Raw genomic sequence first — 18,052 nt, forward strand, 5'->3', positions numbered from 1 at the left:
ACCTCACAGTTCTGAGAGCCGGGGTTTAATCTCCGGCCCCGCATGTGTGGAGTTTGCATATTCTCCCTGTGCCTGCGTGGGTTTCCTCCCACATCCCAAAAACATACATGGTAGGTTAATTGAAGTCTCTAAATTGCTCCTAGGTGTGAATGTGAGTGCGAATGGTTGTTTGTTTATGTGTGCCCTGCGATTGGCTGGCAACCAGTTCAGGGTGTACCGCGCCTCCTACCCGTTTGATAGCTGGGATATGCTCCAACACTCCCGTGATCCTTGTGAGGATAAGCGGCTCAGAAAATGGATGGATGGATGTCTCCATACCATGGATTTTTACCTACTGCAGGTGGGTCTGCTGTGTATTTTTATGGCCCCTATTAAACGTTAAGAGTATGCAGCAAACCTTTCACAAGAGTGCTTGCAAACGAGGCGAGAGACAGAGAGGGGGGAGAGAGAGAGAGAGAGAGAGAGAGAGAGCGAAAGAGAGAGAGAGAGAACTGTTTGGCGAGTGCAGATATGAAACAAAGCGAGACGGGCTTTTTACAGGCCGTGTAAGTTGCTTAACCTGGATGCATTCCTAATGAGTGAGGACCACACCAAAACATAGCAACAACACACACATACACACACAAACAGGCAAATAGAAGCAAAGCAAAGCAAATTTATTTATATAGCGCATTACATACACAAGGTAACTCAATGTGCTTTACATGATTAAAAGCATTTAAAAACAGCTTCTAAACATTTAAAACAAAGAGAAAAAAATAAAAGTACAATTAAAACACGGTGTTGACTGGTTAGCACATCTGCCTCACAGTCCCAGCCCCGCCTGTGTGGAGTTTGCATGTTCTCCCCGTGCCTGGGTGGGTTTTTTCCGGGCACTCCGGTTTCCTCCCACATCCCAAAAACATGCGTGGTAGGTTGATTGAAGACTCTAAATTGCCCGTAGGTGTGAATGTGAGTGCAAATGGTTGTTTGTTTCTATGTGCCCTGCGATAGGCTGGATACCGGTTCAGGGTGTACCCCGCCTCCCGCCCGAAGATAGCTGGGATAGGCTCCAGCAGCCCACGACCCTAGTGAGGATAAGCGTTAAAGAAAACGGATGGATGGATGAATCAAAACAGCGTACAGTGCAAGAAATATACAACCCCAATTCCAATGAAGTTGGGACGTTGTGTAAAACATAAATAAAAACTGAATACAATGATTTGCAAATCATGTTCAACCTGTATTTAATTGAATACACTACAAAGACAAGATATCTAATGTTCAAACTGATAAACTTTATTGTTTTTTGCAAATAATCATTAACTTTTTATGGCTGCAACACATTCCAAATAAGCTGGGACAGGTGGCAAAAAAGACTGAGAAATTTGAGGAATGCTCATCAAACACCTGTTTGGAACATCCCACAGGTGAATAGGCTAATTGGGAACAGGTGGGTGCCATGATTGGGTATAAAAGGAGCTTCCCTGAGTTGCTCAGTCATTCACAACCAGAGATGGGGCGAGATTCACCTCTTTGTGAACAAGTGCATGAGGAAATAGTCGAACAGTTTAAGGATGATGTTCCTCAACGTACAATTGCAAGGAATTTAGGGATTTCATCAACTAGGGTCCATAATATCATCAAAAGGTTCAGAGAATCTCAAGAAATCACTGCATGTAAGCGGCAAGGCTGAAAACCAACATTGAATGCCCGTGACTTTCGATCCCTCAGGCGGCACTGCATCAAAAACCGACATCAATGTGTAAAGGATATCACCACATTGGCTCAGGAACACTTCAGAAAACCAATGTCAGTAAATACAGTTCGGCAAGTACAAGTTCCGTTAGTGCAAACTTGAAACTCTACTATGCAAAGCAAAAGCCATTTATCAACAACACCCAGAAACGCCGCCGGCTTCTCTGGGCCAGAGCTCACCTAAGATGGACTGATGAAAAGTGTTCTGTTCTGATGAGTCCACATTTCAAATTGTTTTTGGAAATTGTGGACGTTGTGTCCTCCGGGCCAAAGAGGAAAAGAACCATCCGGACTGTTATGGATGCAAAGTTCAAAAACCAGCATCTGTGATGGTATGGGGCTGTGTTAGTGCCAATGGCATGGGTAACTTGCACATCTCTGAAGGCACCATTAATGCTGAAAGGTACATACAGGTTTTGGAGAAACATATGCTGCCATCAAAGCAACGTCTTTTTCATGGACGCCCCTGCTTATTTCAGCAAGACAATCCCAAACCACATTCTGCACATGTTACAAAAGCGTGGCTTCGTAGTAAAAGAGTGCGGGTACTAGACTGGCCTGCCTGCAGTCCAGACCTGTCTCCCATTGAAAATGTGTGGCGCATTATGAAGCGTAAAATACGACAACGGAGACCCCGGACTGTTGAACAGCTGAAGCTGTACATCAAGCAAGACTGGGAAAGAATTCCAACTACAAAGCTTCAACAATTAGTGTCCTCAGTTCCCAAATGTTTATTGAATGTTGTTAAAAGAAAAGGTGCGGTAACTCAGTGTAAACATGACCCTGTCCCAGCTTTTTTGGAATGTGTTGCAGCCATAAAATTCTAAGTTAATGATTATTTGATAAAAACAATAGTTTATCAGTTTGAACATTAAATATCTTGTCTTTGTAGTGTATCCAATTAAATATAGGTTGAACATGATTTGCAAATCATTGTATTCTGTTTTTAATTATGTTTAAAACCACGTCCCAACTTCATTGGAATTGGGGTTGTAATTTAAAAGTGGAAATGCTCTAAAAAGCATGAGAAAGAAGAAGACCTTTTAACCTTGACTTAAAAACATTCACACTTGGGGCTGACGTCACTTCTGTTGGCAACTTATTCCATTTGTGTGCAACAAAATAGCTAAATGCTGCTTCATCATGTTTGCTTTGGACTCTGTGCTCCACTATTTGACCTGATGTCTGTTGATCTCAGAGCCCGACTGGGTTTATATTCCATTAGCATTTCTTTCATGTATTCAGGACCTAAACCATTTAGTGCTTTATAGACCAGTAGCAGAACTTTAAAATCTATTCTAAAGCTGACTGGGAGCCAGTGTAAAGACTTTAGAATTGGAGTAATATGCTCTAATTCAGCATTCTGAATGAGCTGCAGCTGTTTATTGCTCTTTTTGGGGAGTCCAGCCAGAAGACCATTACAATAGTCAAGTGTACTAGAGATAAACTGACTGAACAGACACAAATATATCTCTCCCTAAAATCTTGTTTTCTTCTGTCGTATTTTGCTGTTCAAATCACACTAGAACCATTCCCCCAGTTCCAAAATAAAAACAATGGTAGTCTTATCATCATTTTCTTTGAGCCAGGAAGTACTATGGTAACTAACAAACTGACAAACTCAAATTTTAACATGCCACATTTTTATAAACATTTTGTAAAAAAATGTGCTGTAATTTGAATCATTATGGAACTTCTCCCCTCACTCTAGAATAAAAAAAAATTATACTGTTTTGTCATCCTGCATCTCCTTGAACCAGCAAGCAGCCTGTTAACTACCAAAACAATGGTCAAATAAATATGCTACCTGTTTTTTGTTTTTTTGGTTTCTTAAGTAGTGGTGCGTTTCTCCCGCTCCATAATCCAAAAAGGTACAGTCCGATCGCTTCATGTCATTGTTTATAATCCAGGAAATCCACAGGTATTTGTTTGTTGCATGTCAAGCCAAATCAAATGTAGAACCTATCGGTTCACAACCCCTAGTTTTAAGTGAACAATCTCATTCATACTCACACTTTGCAATAGTAAACCAAATGCCCATCGGTGAATCCATCTTTTAGACATGTAAATGTCAATGCAAAGTGTTTTACCATACATCTGAACCCCCTCATTATCTTTTTACAGGCTCCCTCTGGGCCTAGAGCCTACCGACAACGTCAGCTATCAGTGTCGAGCTGTGGCCGCATGGCAGAGCTACATTCTTTGCTGCTAATAATAAACACAGGAGGTGGAACCTCCAAGAGAAGGTTCCATATGGCGGAGCGAGGACGACCAAAAGATTGAGGGCCCAAGGATATCAGTGGCGTGGGGGTGTAAATATAATAGGTTGTTATTGTCGTTGTAGGTTGTAATCATGTATAACGGTACTGCATCATACTGAGAGCTGTTTCTGATTGTGTGTTGTAGAACACAATACATTCTGACTGAAGTAATCTCAACTGCATTTCAAATGACTTCTTATTTGAAATTGTTTCAATGAATAACGAATAATAATAATAACGTTGTTTGTTTTGTAGGTTGCAGTAAGTGGACATGACCAGGAAAAGAGCACGCCACATCTGAAAAGACAATGTACTTGCTGGTTGCACTTCCGGGTGCTGAGAGACGACAGTTTGTTACAGCAGCTATGACTCACTTTCTCTTTGATTTCTTTGTTTCTTTCTATTTTATTGCATTCCCCCACTCACCCTCATTTCCTGTTTCTCTAAGTCCAAGATGTAATGTCATAAAATATCAACGTTATCAGATTTATATCCCCTCCTGTTTACGATGTTTCACCTACAACCACAAGGAATGGAGCGGGACAAGAGCCGGCAATGAAGGGAAGTAAAATGAAGGGAGCGAGAGGACTAAATAGGACAGGAGATTTGAACTGTTCCTTCCATTGATCATTATGGGGAATGTGAGGTTACTCGCCAAAGAACGAAACAACAGCTGTTAGAAAACAGCAGCTGTTGATTTTAAACCATTAGCTGCAGCCAACATGAGTGACATCATGCCCGCTATGATCGCAAAATTACATTTTTAGCATCCCGGCACCTTCATACTGGTCAGTAGAGACTTAAATCATGTTTCCTCTCTCACATCTCCAACAGTTTACACAACATGTAGACCATGAAAGAAGAGGGCATAAAAACGTGGGACCTAAAGGATGCCAAAGTGGAATTTTGCATTTGCGATTATTTAGATAAAGAAGGGATTTTTTAAAATAAGGTATTGAAAGGAAGGAAAATAAGACTCCTGCCTAGTTACCTTACTAAATCATCCATCCATCCATCCATTATCTGAGCTGCTTCTCCTCACTAGGGTCGCAGGCGTGCTGGAGCCTATCCCAGCTATCATCGGGCAGGAGGCGGGGTACACCCTTAACTCGTTGCCAGCCAATCGCAGGGCACATACAAACAAACAACCATTCACACTCACATTCACACCTACGGGCAATTTAGAGACTTCAATTAACCTAGCATGCATGTTTTTGGGATGTGGGAGGAAACCGGAGTGCCCGGAGAAAACCCACGTAATCACGGGGAGAACATGCAAACTCCACACAAGCAAAGCCCGCTTCGCAGAACTGTGAGGCAGACGCTCTAACCAGTCGTCTACCGTGCCGCCCTTATTAAGTCAGCGTCTTCAAAAACGTAGTAGCACATTGGGTAGAGCTGCAGATCAGGTTGAGACTGTAAGGATAGCCATGTCCACATCCTGAGTGACATCACAATGAATAAGTAGTGTTGCTATAATGAACGTAAGAACGTGCAGGAAGGTGTGACTTAAATAGAAACGCGATTCATGGAGAACTGGAATATTACATGCTGACTGAGGCAACGGCATCTTTAAAAACAATGCGGTTGCACTTTATGTAGTGATGCAGATCAGGTTGGGACCACAATGATTAATATGTACATGCCCTGACTGACATCACAATCAATCAGTGGTGCTAATGATTAACATGTAGACCACCCAATGACTGCTTAGATACTGTAGATGCTCATACTCCCTGTGAAAGCGCAGTAAAGTAGGAAGATTTAAACATAAAGGCAAGTCAGCTCAAGAATACATGCCAACTGATATGAGTAGCAATAACTAAAGGAAATTTAATAAGGTAATGAAATCTAAGATTATTTTAAAATCATGGTGGAATGTTTTTTGGAGGCAAAGATGGACACAAATAATTTATCGCTAACATCAGCGCTAATTTCTGTTAAAACGTGCATCTTTTGTATCTCTGCTGCAGGGTAAATCAGGGATGTCCAACTCATTTTTGTTTAAGGGCCACATTCTGCCCAATTTGATTTCAAGTGGGCCGGACCAGTATATCTGTGACCGAATAAGCTATAAAGAATAACAATTCAATTTGTTTCCCTTTTTTGGGGTGCAAATGTATTGTCTTAACATTTGCGGTTCTATGGTGCTTGTGTCAAAATACAAGTGTGAGTTTAAAAAAAATATGAATAAATGAACTCAAACTTGCCTGACAGGCAGAAAAATCCCCACCGGCCATATTGGACCGCTTCTGGCCCACGGGCTGTACAATTGACACCACTGGGGTAAATGATCAGAAAACGTCTACATCAACTAGGAGTTGAACCGATTAATCAACTAGTCAAGAAGTCGACTTTACAGCAATGTTAAAGCTTGACGTGGATTAATCGCTAATCAATTGTTTTTTAGCATCTCGTCTTTCAGTTGGCCAATTTACAGAGGAATTTCAACTCAGCCGTCTATTGACGTCGCCAGACTGTAATCCTCGAAAATATATGTAAAACTGCTCGATGATGCAAAAAAAAAAAAAAAAAAAAAGGTCGGGGACATGTCGATAACGTCAAAAATGTCAATGACATTTTCGATTAATCGACTTCGACTTGACTTTCATCACATTATAGTCAGCAACAAAAAATCTTCAGGCGTTCAAGTCACAACACATTCTTTTTTTATGTAGAGGAATTTAAATCATTATTCCTTGCCTTAAGTTAATTGCAATTATGATGAATATCCATTCAAACATAAATTGAAGTATTTAACTGTTATTTTTAATTGATAGCTGTAGAACCATGACGAGCACTCCACCAGCTGCTCTACTGAATGTTATGCACCATCATTTGCGATCAGGACAACCACAGAACTCCAATACCTTATTATTCCATTATCCACGGACTTCCAGGAAGCCAAATTGAAGGTTACGCCATCCATCGGCATGTCGAGCCAGATTACAGGGTAAATATGTCTCAACACACTTTTATAGCTTGACTTTCATGTTACCATATAACAACAGCTTTGTGCTCCCACTTACAGCCTTGTATAAACAAAATAGAAGCCATAATGTGACACAAGGAGGCTTTTGTCACATTGCTGGTGGACCTGGAGTTGCACGGTTGTGTGGAGCACATACCACGAGGAGTACTTGGAAAAGAGGGACTCCCTCCGTGTGTGTGCGTGTGTATGGTGTTATACAGGTTACTCATTGATCCAGAGCATTGGAGGGAGTGGTCTCACAGAGCTGTGGAACAATACATGCTGACTGAAGCAATGGAATCCCGGTTGCCTTTCAACTTTGCAGTTACTAGATAAAGAATGGACCTTTTTGGATGTTTTTGCAAGCTCCAAAAAGTGGACAGAGAGCTTCAAATCAGTTGGCAGCTAGATGGGACGTCACTTCCAAGCTGTGTGACTGCCATGTCGACCGCCCAATGACTGCATGAACAGTGCCCCAAGAGAGGGCCAATCACAATACAGCCCAGCTTACGCAAGAAGGAGGGACTTAAAACAGAAACGGTAATCACAGAGGAGCGGAAGAATACGTGCTGATCATTTCATCAAAAAATAGCTTTCAAGCTGTTTATGGCCACTCCCAGTTGACGTTTGCTGTCAAACTAATCCTCAAATGAAGAGAATCACATCTTGTTTGTTTAAAACAAACAAATTATGTTTTCGTAAGAACAGACCCTGTTAGCTTAATGCTAACATTAATGGAAATTCCCTTAGACATGTTAACATTAGCATTGATCGCGATTTTCTTTTTTTTACCCTTTAAGCAACGGATATTTGAATGCATATGGAGCAACCAGAATCCAGAATCATGTTTATTTGCCAACTATGTCCAAAAAACAAACAAGGAATTCGTCTCCGGTAGTTGGAGCCGCTCTAGTACGACAACAGACAGTCAATTGACAGAGAACACTTTTGAGACATAAAGACATTGACAAAAAACAAAAAACAGTCACTGAGCAATAAAGGGTTAATAGTTATCTGGTAATGTATATAGTAACAACACATGTATATAGACAATATAACAATACTCACAGGCATACATATTCTTCTTTCTCTATAAAAAAAAATGACAAACTTTACACTAATTTAATGGTAAGCAGTACAGTAGAAGAAGAAAGAAAAAGACATATATTCTTCTTCATTTGTCTGTATGACTGTATAATACCGTACTGCCTCCTGGTGGCCAAGATGGGCACACCAGAAGGTGCAGTACATTGAATTGGATGCAATTGAAACTGTTTAATACTTTACATTGAACGGAATCCCAGTTGAATTCCATATAACTTATTTGCAATTGTTTAGATAAAGAATGGAATTTTGTTTTTGTAGCCTGCCCAATGATTGCATGAACGTTGCCTGAAAAGATGGCCATTTAAAGTACAGTATGGATTGTACAGGAAGGTGGGACTTGAATAGAAATGCAAGTGAGACAGGTGTGGAAAAATACATGCTCACTGAAGTAATTGCCTCCCAGGTACATTTGAAATAACATGTTATACAACAATGGGATTTTGGTTTATGATTTGGGTGTACACAGATTCACTGTATGAATACATATACACATCTATGCATATTCACACTTTTCATAGTCACAAAAATATAGTGTCTTGAGATACAAGTTTAATTTGTGTGACGACGCTTGCAAATCAAAATTCTTTCAAAGGAACATCTATCCATCCATTTACTGAGCCGCTTCGCCTCACTAGGGTCGCGGGCGTGCTGGAGCCTATCCCAGCTATCATCGGGCAGGAGGCGGGGTACACCCTGAACTGGTTGCCAGCCAATCGCAGGGCACATATAAACAAACAACCATTCACACTCACATTCACACCTACGGGCAATTTAGAGACTTCAATTAACCTAGCATGCATGTTTTTGGGATGTGGGAGGAAACCGGAGTGCCCGGAGAAAACCCACGCAATCATGGGGAGAACATGCAAACTCCACACAGGCGGGGCCGGGGATTTAACCCCGGTCCTCAGAACTGTGAGGCAGACGCTCTAACCAGTCGCTCACCGTGCCCCCAATGCAACATTCCCTATGGAAATAAATTGAAATGACAATCCGTTCCACCCTCCCAAAAAACAAACCAAAACATTTGTATGTAATGTGTTTTTCATAAGAAAAATAGCACTCTATATTATTTGACTTTTTAAAAAGATGGAGTACAGTGGACCCCTGCAAACTCGCAGTTCGGCACCCACGGGTTCACCTATTCACTGCTTTTTTTTCGATTTGTTTCTTTCTTTTCTTTTTTTTTTCTTTATTTTACCCCCGCTTACTTTTTTTTTCTTTCCCCAATGCAATTATGATGGGTGTCAATTATCTGCGGATTTTCGCTATTCGTGGTCCGGCCCAGTCTCTGATCCCAATGAATACTCGGGGTACAATGTAATGACAAAATTAAATACACAGAATGTAAATAGTTGTTGCCTCATTTTTTGCTTTAAATTCAATGGACATTACACCGCTCCTTGTGGTGTGCATGCCTTGGCCACCTTGGGGCAGTATAATACAAACGTACAGATATACATGAAGACGGTCACAGCTCCTCAGTAAAGTGCAGTAATATTAGTGAATCTTCAAAGAGGATAGAGAATATATGCCTGTGAGTATTCCATTTTTTGCTCGCAGGTCAAAGCAAAAAATAGGCCGAACGATGGCTTGTGTCTCAAAAAAATGTAAGTCAGGTCACTCGTATCTCAAGGCACCAGTGTACATGATTCAAACTTGCGATATTGTATGCACGTGAGTGTGTGCGCCCCCCCTTTACAAACACACATCCCCGAACATTGGAAAGAAGCAATGCACATGCATACACTTTGTTATTATACAATTCCACAAAAAGGAATGTGACATCTGCACCCACACACGCACACAGACACACACACACAGGAGGAGGAGGACGAGGAGGAAGGAGAGGTGACATGACCCAACTTGCACTTGACTCCAATGGAAAAGTGTCAGATGCTCTATTGCACAAAGACTCTGGAAAGAGGACCCGGGAAGAGCGGCATTCCGCAGGATAGACCTTGTGTACATTGCAGTGAGTCGGAGCTTAGCTGAAGGAGGAGGTCAATGAGGCTCAGCGGATGGAAGCGAGATTAGGCGGTAGTGAAAAAAGAGGAGGAGGTCGGGGGGTGATAGGAAAGAGAGGAAAAGGTGAGGAGAAAGATGGATGTTTCAATCAGGATGTGCGCAATAGGCGGGGGGCTCGTGAGTGACAAGGCGGTCTGAGTTGTTCGTAGGTCTAAACCTTAAGGCTGTAAACTTTTCACTCCTCTTTGATCAAAGAGGACGACGTGATGGCCTTCATTGCCTTCCGCAGATGTTCCATTAATCTTTTCTATACACCCTCTAAGCCAGTGTTCCACAAACGTTATAGATAAATACACCTATTTTACATTAGAAAAATCTCACTGCACACTACCAAACAAAAATGACACAAAATGTCTGAAAACTGAAATAATGATGATGATATCTCATCACATACTGTTTAGTTACTCAGTGTGAAATCTGGGCCTGTTGAGTTGAACATAAAACTATTATTGTGTTGTATGAATGGATATACAGGTTAATTGTACCTTCTGTCATCCAGTGGAAGAGCATTTAATTGTTCCGCCTGTCACTATATGTCACAGACAAAGATAAATGAACTAGGATACATTATTTGTAAAACAACGCCAATTCCAGTGAAGTTGGGACGTTTTGTTAAACATAAATAAAAACTGAATACAATGATTTGCAAATCATGTTCAACCTATATTTAATTGGATACACTGCAAAGACAAGATATTTAATGTTCAAACTGATAAACTTTATTGTTTTTAGCAAATAATCATTAACTTAGAATTTTATGGCTGCAACACGTCTCAAAAAAGCTGGGACAAGTGGCAAAAAAGACTGAGAAAGTTGAGGAATGCTCATCAAACACCTGTTTGGAACATCCCACAGGTGAACAGGCTAATTGGGAACAGGTCGGTGCCATGATTGGGTATAAAAGGAGCTTCCCTGAATTGCTCAGTCATTCACAAGCAAAGATGGGTCGAGGTTCACCTCTTTGTGAACAAGTGCGTGAGAAAATAGTCAAACAGTTTAAGGACAATGTTCCTCAACGTACAATTGCAAGGAATTTAGGGATTTCATCATCTACGGTCCATAATATCATCAAAAGGTTCAAAGAATCTGGAGAAATCACTGCATGTTAGCGGCAAGGCCGAAAACCAACATTGAATGCCCGTGACCTGCGATCCCTCAGGCGACACTGCATCAAAAACCGACATCAATGTGTAAAGGATATCACCACATGGGCTCAGGAACACTTCAGAAAACCAATGTCAGTAAATACAGTTTGGCGCTACATCCGTAAGTGCAACTTGAAACTCTACTATGCAAAGCAAAAGCCATTTATCAACAGCACCCAGAAACGCCGCCGGCTTCTCTGGGCCCGTGCTCATCTAAGATGGACTGATGTAAAGTGGAAAAGTGTTCTGTGGTCCGATGAGTCCACATTTCAAATTGTTTTTGGAAATTGTGGACGTCGTGTCCTCCGGGACAGAGGAAAAGAACAATCCGGACTGTTAGGGACGCAAAGTTCAAAAGCCAGCATCTGTGATGGTATGGGGCTGTGTTAGTACCAGTGGCGTGGGTAACTTACACATCTGTGAAGGCACCATTAATGCTGAAAGGAACATACAGATTTTGGAAAAACATATGCTGCCATCCAAGCAACGTCTTTTTCATGGATGCGCCTGCTTATTTCAGCAAGACAATGCCAAACCACATTCTGCACGTGTTACAACAGCATGGCTTCGTAGTAAAAGAGTGCAGGTACTAGACTGGCCTGCCTCCAGTCCAGACCTGTCTCCCATTGAAAATGTGTGGCGCGTTATGAAGCATAAAATAGGACAACGGAGACCCAGGACTGTTGAACAGCTGAAGCTGTACATCAAGCAAGAATGGGAAAGAATTCCAACTACAAAGCTTCAACAATTAGTGTCCTCAGTTCCCAAACGTTTATTGAATGTTGTTAAAAGAAAAGAAAAGAAAACACAGTGGTAAACATGACCCTGTCCGAGCTTTTTTGGAATGCGTTGCAGCCATAAAATTCAAAGTTAATGATTATTTGCGAAAAAACAATCAAGTTTATCAGTTTGAACATTAACTATCTTGTCTCCGTAGTGTATCCAATTAAATATAGGTTGAACATGATTTGCAAATCATTTGTATTCTGTTTTTATGTTTAACAAAACGTCCCAACTTCATTGGAATTGGGGTTGCAAATAAATCATCAAATTTGCCTGACAGCTCACGTTCCCGCACGTTTTGCACGTTCCTGCACGACACCAAGGTTTCAACGCCCTCTTTAAATACCAAACTAATAATACATATCATGACAGGTAATTCTTAATATTACATGCGACCAAGGACATGTAAAAACGTGCAGAAACATGTACTATAAAGGCTTCTTTATACTTGCGCGGACGGCGACCGCGCTGACGTCACTGCGGCTATCCCGCACGCAGTTTGCCTTTATACTTGAGCGCAACCCACGTGCGCTGTTTTAAAAGAGTGTTGCAGTTCTCCTCCAAGTCGGGGGTGTCGCTACAGCAGGTACTGGCTATTATGCCACAGGGTAAAGTTTCCGCTGCATTTTTGGGCCATTTCCGGTAGCCGTTTTTACTTTACTTTCCGTAACAAGGAACAAAGCAACAACAATGGCGACCATAGAACAGAGTGCTAGAACAAATGGACCTAGATGACCAGATGATACGTTTAATTATGCTGCAAAATCGATCGAGAAGGCGGCGGCGTAAGTGCTATGTGGAACCGGGAGGAACGCTAATTACATCATCACAGTATGTGACTAAAACGGACCAATCACGAGAGATGACCTCCGCTGCATTCTACGCGCAGCAACAATTTTTGCCCTGTGCGCGTCAAGCGAGACAGAGGGGCCACGCGGGCTAAATCGTCGGTCACGTGATGCAATGCGGGCGTTGTCTGCCGCGCGGGAGCGTGAGTATAAAGAGGCCTTAAGTGGAGGCTTATTGCAAAATGTCCAGGAACATGCAAAAACGTGCCAGAACGCGCAAAAACGTCCAGGAACGCTCAAAAACGTGCAAGAAAACGTCCCCGCTCCAGAAAGCTCCCTGAAAACAGACACACAAAGTCTGAGCTTTAAGTACATAGATGTTGCCTAACGTGCTTGAAGCTACTATAATCACAGGTCCTTCTAAAGGTGAGACAGCATTTCTACCCCAAATACCATTTTATAATGATTTACCAGTTCAATTCAGAAGGCTTCAGTTTCCAATATCGATTTGTTTTGCAATGAGTATCAGCAAGTCACAAGGTCAGTCTCTGAAAGTTGCTGGATTGGATTTGCGCTCTCTATGTTTTTCTCATAGTCAGTTTTATGTTGGTTGCTCAAGGGTTGGCAGATCTAATGATTTATGTATACTGGCAGAGAATAAGATGACAAAAAATATTGTCTATCCTGAAGCATTGCAATAAAACCTTGAACTGTTTGATGTGTACAATATTATTGCATGTGAACTATTCATGAGGTTTGGAGTATTGGGCTTTCCACCCGGAGGGCTCCTAACCCGCTCGTGTTATTATAATACCAATACTCAACTTGTGGCCTCTTAGACGCATTGTCCCAATTAAACACTTGAATAAATAAACGGTTTACCTCAAATAGATGCCTCCTTTTTCCCCTCAGGAAAAAAAACCAACAGGTGATACAACTCTCAGTTCAGTTATAAACTGCCTCATTTCGAATAAATGCCCTGCAATTAGTGGCTGTAATTACCTTAACTATGACTGATAGCTCCATGTGTTTTGGTAGAGCTTTGTCTGGTACAAGGCATCTGTAAAGCTGACATTTATAGTGAGTTAAAAGACTGATTTTTAACACACTGATTTGACATTTGGAAACTGGTTGATTTAGGGTTTGGGAAAAAGCTAAGACGAAAGAAACTAAATAAACAGATTATCCCTAATAGATGCCTGTTACGTTCTGTGGTTGGGTTAAATAAATGCCTCCCTCAAATAAACCCTCCATTTAGTGGCTGTAATCACTTTGACTATGAATAATGCCACAACATCTTTACCACAATGCAGACAGCCTGCAGAGCAGACATGGCATCTGTAAAACTGAAGTTTAAAGATAAATTTACTGTTGCAAAAGTTGCTGAATATTTCAACACTGTCCCGGAACAAATAAGGCATTGGCAAAACAAGTCCAAAATAGGCTAGCCTCACAAAAAAATGAACACCTTACCCCAAATACAACCCCTATTCCAATGAAGTTGGAACGTTGTGTTAAACATAAATAAAAACAGAATACAATGATTTGCAAATCATGTTCAACCTATATTTAATTGAATACACTACAACGCCAAGCTATTTAATGTTCAAACTGATAAACTTTATTGTTTTAGCAATTAATCATTAACTTAGAATTTTATGGCTGCAGCACGTTCCACAAAAGCTGGGACAGGTGGCAAAAAAGAATGATAAAGTTGAGGAATGCTCATCAAACACCTGTTTGGAACATCCCACAGGTGAACAGGGTAAGTGGGAACAGGTCGGTGCCATGGTTGGGTGTAAAAGGAGCTTCCCTGAATTGCTCAGTCATTCACAAGCAAAGATGGGGCCAGGTTCACCTCTTTGTGAACAAGTGCGTGAGAAAATAGTCGAACAGTTTAAGGACAATGTTCCTCAACGTACAATTGCAAGGAATTTAGGCATTTCATCATCTACGGTCCATTATATCATCAAAAGAATCTGGAGAAATCACTGCATGTAAGCAACATTGAATGCCCGTGACCTTCGATCCCTCAGGCGGCACTGCATCAAAAACCGACATCAATGTGTAAAGGATATCACCGCATGGGCTCAGGAACGCAACGTCAACTTCATTGGAATTGGGGTTGTATATGCCTCATACTGTCTGCAGATGGGCAATAATAAATAAATACTGTAAGTACTTTTACTTTAACTACACACACTTGGTGTGCAAGGCATCTGTAAAGCTAAAGTTTACTGTAGAGTTTAAAGAAACATTCCAGGAAAAACTGCAAAAAATGTATCAACATTTTGGAAGTTATCGGTGTTAATGTCATTTGTATCTGTTTTCCATTTAAGTGTACCTAATGTTTTGTCTCGTGAGCTGCAGGAGCTTTTCTGTCATGATGTCATTCATTTGGAGCCCAACCCTGCAAGTGAAGCATTGTTACCACACCCACGGTAAGATCACGCAAGGGGTCTTTCTCCCAAAATATGAATTTTGAAGACTACACCGTATCATCTCCACAATGATGACGGTGTGTTTGATAGCATGGATGTCAGTAACACACTTACCTGTGTAAGAGGATTTCTTCATGATGGCAGATGTTTTCCTCCTGAAATCTGTGAAATTAAAAAGTGTATAGTTTTTCTTTTTAAATAAGCTTCTTTCCTCAACAGTCCTGTTACTTCACTTGAACTGTGTTCAGTTTGAAGGTGTATTCCAGTGCGCCGTGCACCTCTTTGGAGAGAGAGAGAGAAAAAATAACAGAAGGTAATGGACACAATCACACCTGCGCTTCTGCGTCATGACTCACGCCCATGCGGCATGTGCGGGAGTGGTTTAGCTCTTACACTGCGCACTATTCCACATTAGGAGCCTTACCTATGACACATAAGAAGCGCAACAAGGCGACTGTCTGTCTGTCTGTCTGTAGGATACACACAGTTTATTAGTTAATCCGCTGACTTAAAATGTCAAAAAAAAAGAAAGTGGATTAACATGCATATAAGACAACCCGTGAAGCCCTAAGCAACATTTTAGTTTTGGGCATTTACGCAATTTCTGTAAGGTGTTATCTGTTTTTTTTTTTTTTTTTTATGTGTTTTTTTTTTTAACTGCAACAGCAATCTGCAAAAAGTTCAACCTTGGTTTCATTGGCCCATAACACATTTTCCCACTTGTCAGGGAGATATTTTTATAGTCCGATGAAACCACGTTTGAACTTTTTGGCCACAAACACATCATTGCTCATCACCAAAAGAACACTATACCTACAGTGAAGCATGACGGTGGCAGCATCATGCTTTGGGGCAGTTTTCCTTCAGTTGAAAATGGGGCCTGAGACAAGGTGGAGGGAATTATTAATAAAATGTTACGTTAATCAGAGGCAATTTAAATAGCAGCAGGTGTGAGCTGAATCCCATTTAACATGACTTTGAATGTGACTGGTTGATTCTGAACACAGCCCCATCCCAATTATAACAGGGTGTGCACACTTGTGCAACCACATTTGTCCCTCTAAAAGTTATTACCTACAATGTACAAAACAGAATATTACAAATAACACAATGTACAAAAACAGAGTATTAAATATAGTAAAATAAACAACTGAATATCAGCCAAATACCTAAAAAAATGATGACTGAACAGGTAAAAATGGTTTTAAAAAAACGAATATCTGATAAAGTAATTAGGGCTTAAAACTGTAAAAATGTGTACAAACCCAAAATAAAAAACAAAAAACTAAATATTTAACTTTTTTTTCATGTTACTCTGGTCTTGCTCAATCCTACTCATGCTGCAAAAAGATGCTTATAGCTTGCTTATGTCTTGGGTCATCACTGACTGTGAGTGGGTGTCTCAATGTAAGCCTGTGACTCACACAACAGTGTGTGATGTATGTCAATGTGAGCATGTTGTGGCAACATCCACCTGTTTACTGTCACACTGAGGGGGCTTCGCTTCGTTTTCAAGGACAAAAAAAAAAAAAAAAGAGCAAAAAATGTCAATTTCCTCTGACAAATCCAGAGACGATGCCATTGAGCTAAAATGTCAGACAAGCACGGTGAACTAATGCAGTGATTTCCAATCACTGTTTTGTGGGATATTTGAAGAGATTTGAGCCTTTAATCAGGTGTGCTGCAGAAATTGAGCGCAAAAATATTATTTATTTACTGTATCTTCACTGTTTATTTAATGTATCTTGTTTATTTTTTATGTATCTTCGTTCATCTATCTATGCCAATGGTGTATAGTGATAAGCAGAGCAATTAAATACTCTTCTACTAGATAGAATTAAGCTGTTGCCATTTATACAACAGAAGAATAGCCGTCTAATTAAAAGGCCCAGATTATACAACCTCAATTCCAATGAAGTTGGGACGTTGTTAAACATAAATAAAAACACAATTTGCAAATCATTTTCGACCTATATTTAATTGAATACACTACAGAGACAAGATATTTAATGTTCAAACTGATAAACTTGATTGTTTTTAGCAAATAATCATTAACTTCGAATTTTATGGCTGCAACACATTCCAAAAAAGTTGGGACAGTTTCATGTTTACCACTGTGTTACATCACCTTAAATATCTTGTCTTTGTAGTGTATCCAATTAAATATAGGTTGAACATGATTTGCAATTCATTGTATTCTGTTTTTGTTTATGTTTAACACAACCTCCCAACTTCATTGGAATTTGGCTTGTACACTGCGTATGTAAATTTGTGAGTAACTTGAGACAACATCACTATTTTAATATTCATACTGTTGTTATTAAATGTGACGAAATGAGTTACTCGATCAATAGCATGACGTCACCATTGTACTTCTGGGTCGATCGCTCACTTGAATATCTTTGCTAAATAAGATTGATTAAATGCTTTGTTTGTTAAATTAATCCTCAAGGCACTGTTCTTTTTTTATTAGCAGTGAACAGAGAAACACTGATTATAGTCTCCATAATTTGTCTGAAGGCCTGCTATGCATGGGCCGTGCTAACTGTGACCCAAATAAAAATACAGGCCCTGTTGAAAATGGATGGATGAACATCCTTTTAAATTATTGTCAGAGTTTTTCAGGGTTTCAAGAGTAAAAGTATTAATGACACTAGTTCATGGTATGACAACATGCTTGAGGTTTAAGCCACATGGAGTGAGTTCCTCTGAGTGGGAGCTGCACGTTTGAGCTCCACTGACATCATGTGGCCACGGCCTGTTCTCATCACAGTTCAAGTGTAGCCGGTAT

At 40.5% G+C, this 18,052-nt stretch overlaps 1 protein-coding gene across 2 annotated transcripts in view; it reads right to left on the reverse strand.

Annotated features, from left to right (window-relative positions):
- Positions 1 to 15,549, reverse strand: part of LOC133465724 (septin-9-like) — an 80,565-nt gene extending 65,016 nt beyond the window's left edge. The window contains exon 1 of one of the 2 annotated variants that reach the window (XM_061748772.1): positions 15,376 to 15,549. In XM_061748772.1, the coding sequence (XP_061604756.1) occupies positions 15,376 to 15,397 (22 nt within the window). In that variant the 5' untranslated portion in view covers positions 15,398 to 15,549. Of the gene's footprint in view, positions 1 to 8,037; positions 8,063 to 15,375 lie in introns of those variants that run through there. The other variant, XM_061748774.1, reaches the window with a different exon arrangement.
- Positions 15,550 to 18,052: the final 2,503 nt, after the last annotated feature.

This window comes from Phyllopteryx taeniolatus, chromosome 16 (genome assembly GCF_024500385.1).
Source record: "Phyllopteryx taeniolatus isolate TA_2022b chromosome 16, UOR_Ptae_1.2, whole genome shotgun sequence".
In the NCBI taxonomy this organism is placed as follows: Eukaryota; Metazoa; Chordata; class Actinopteri; order Syngnathiformes; family Syngnathidae; genus Phyllopteryx; species Phyllopteryx taeniolatus.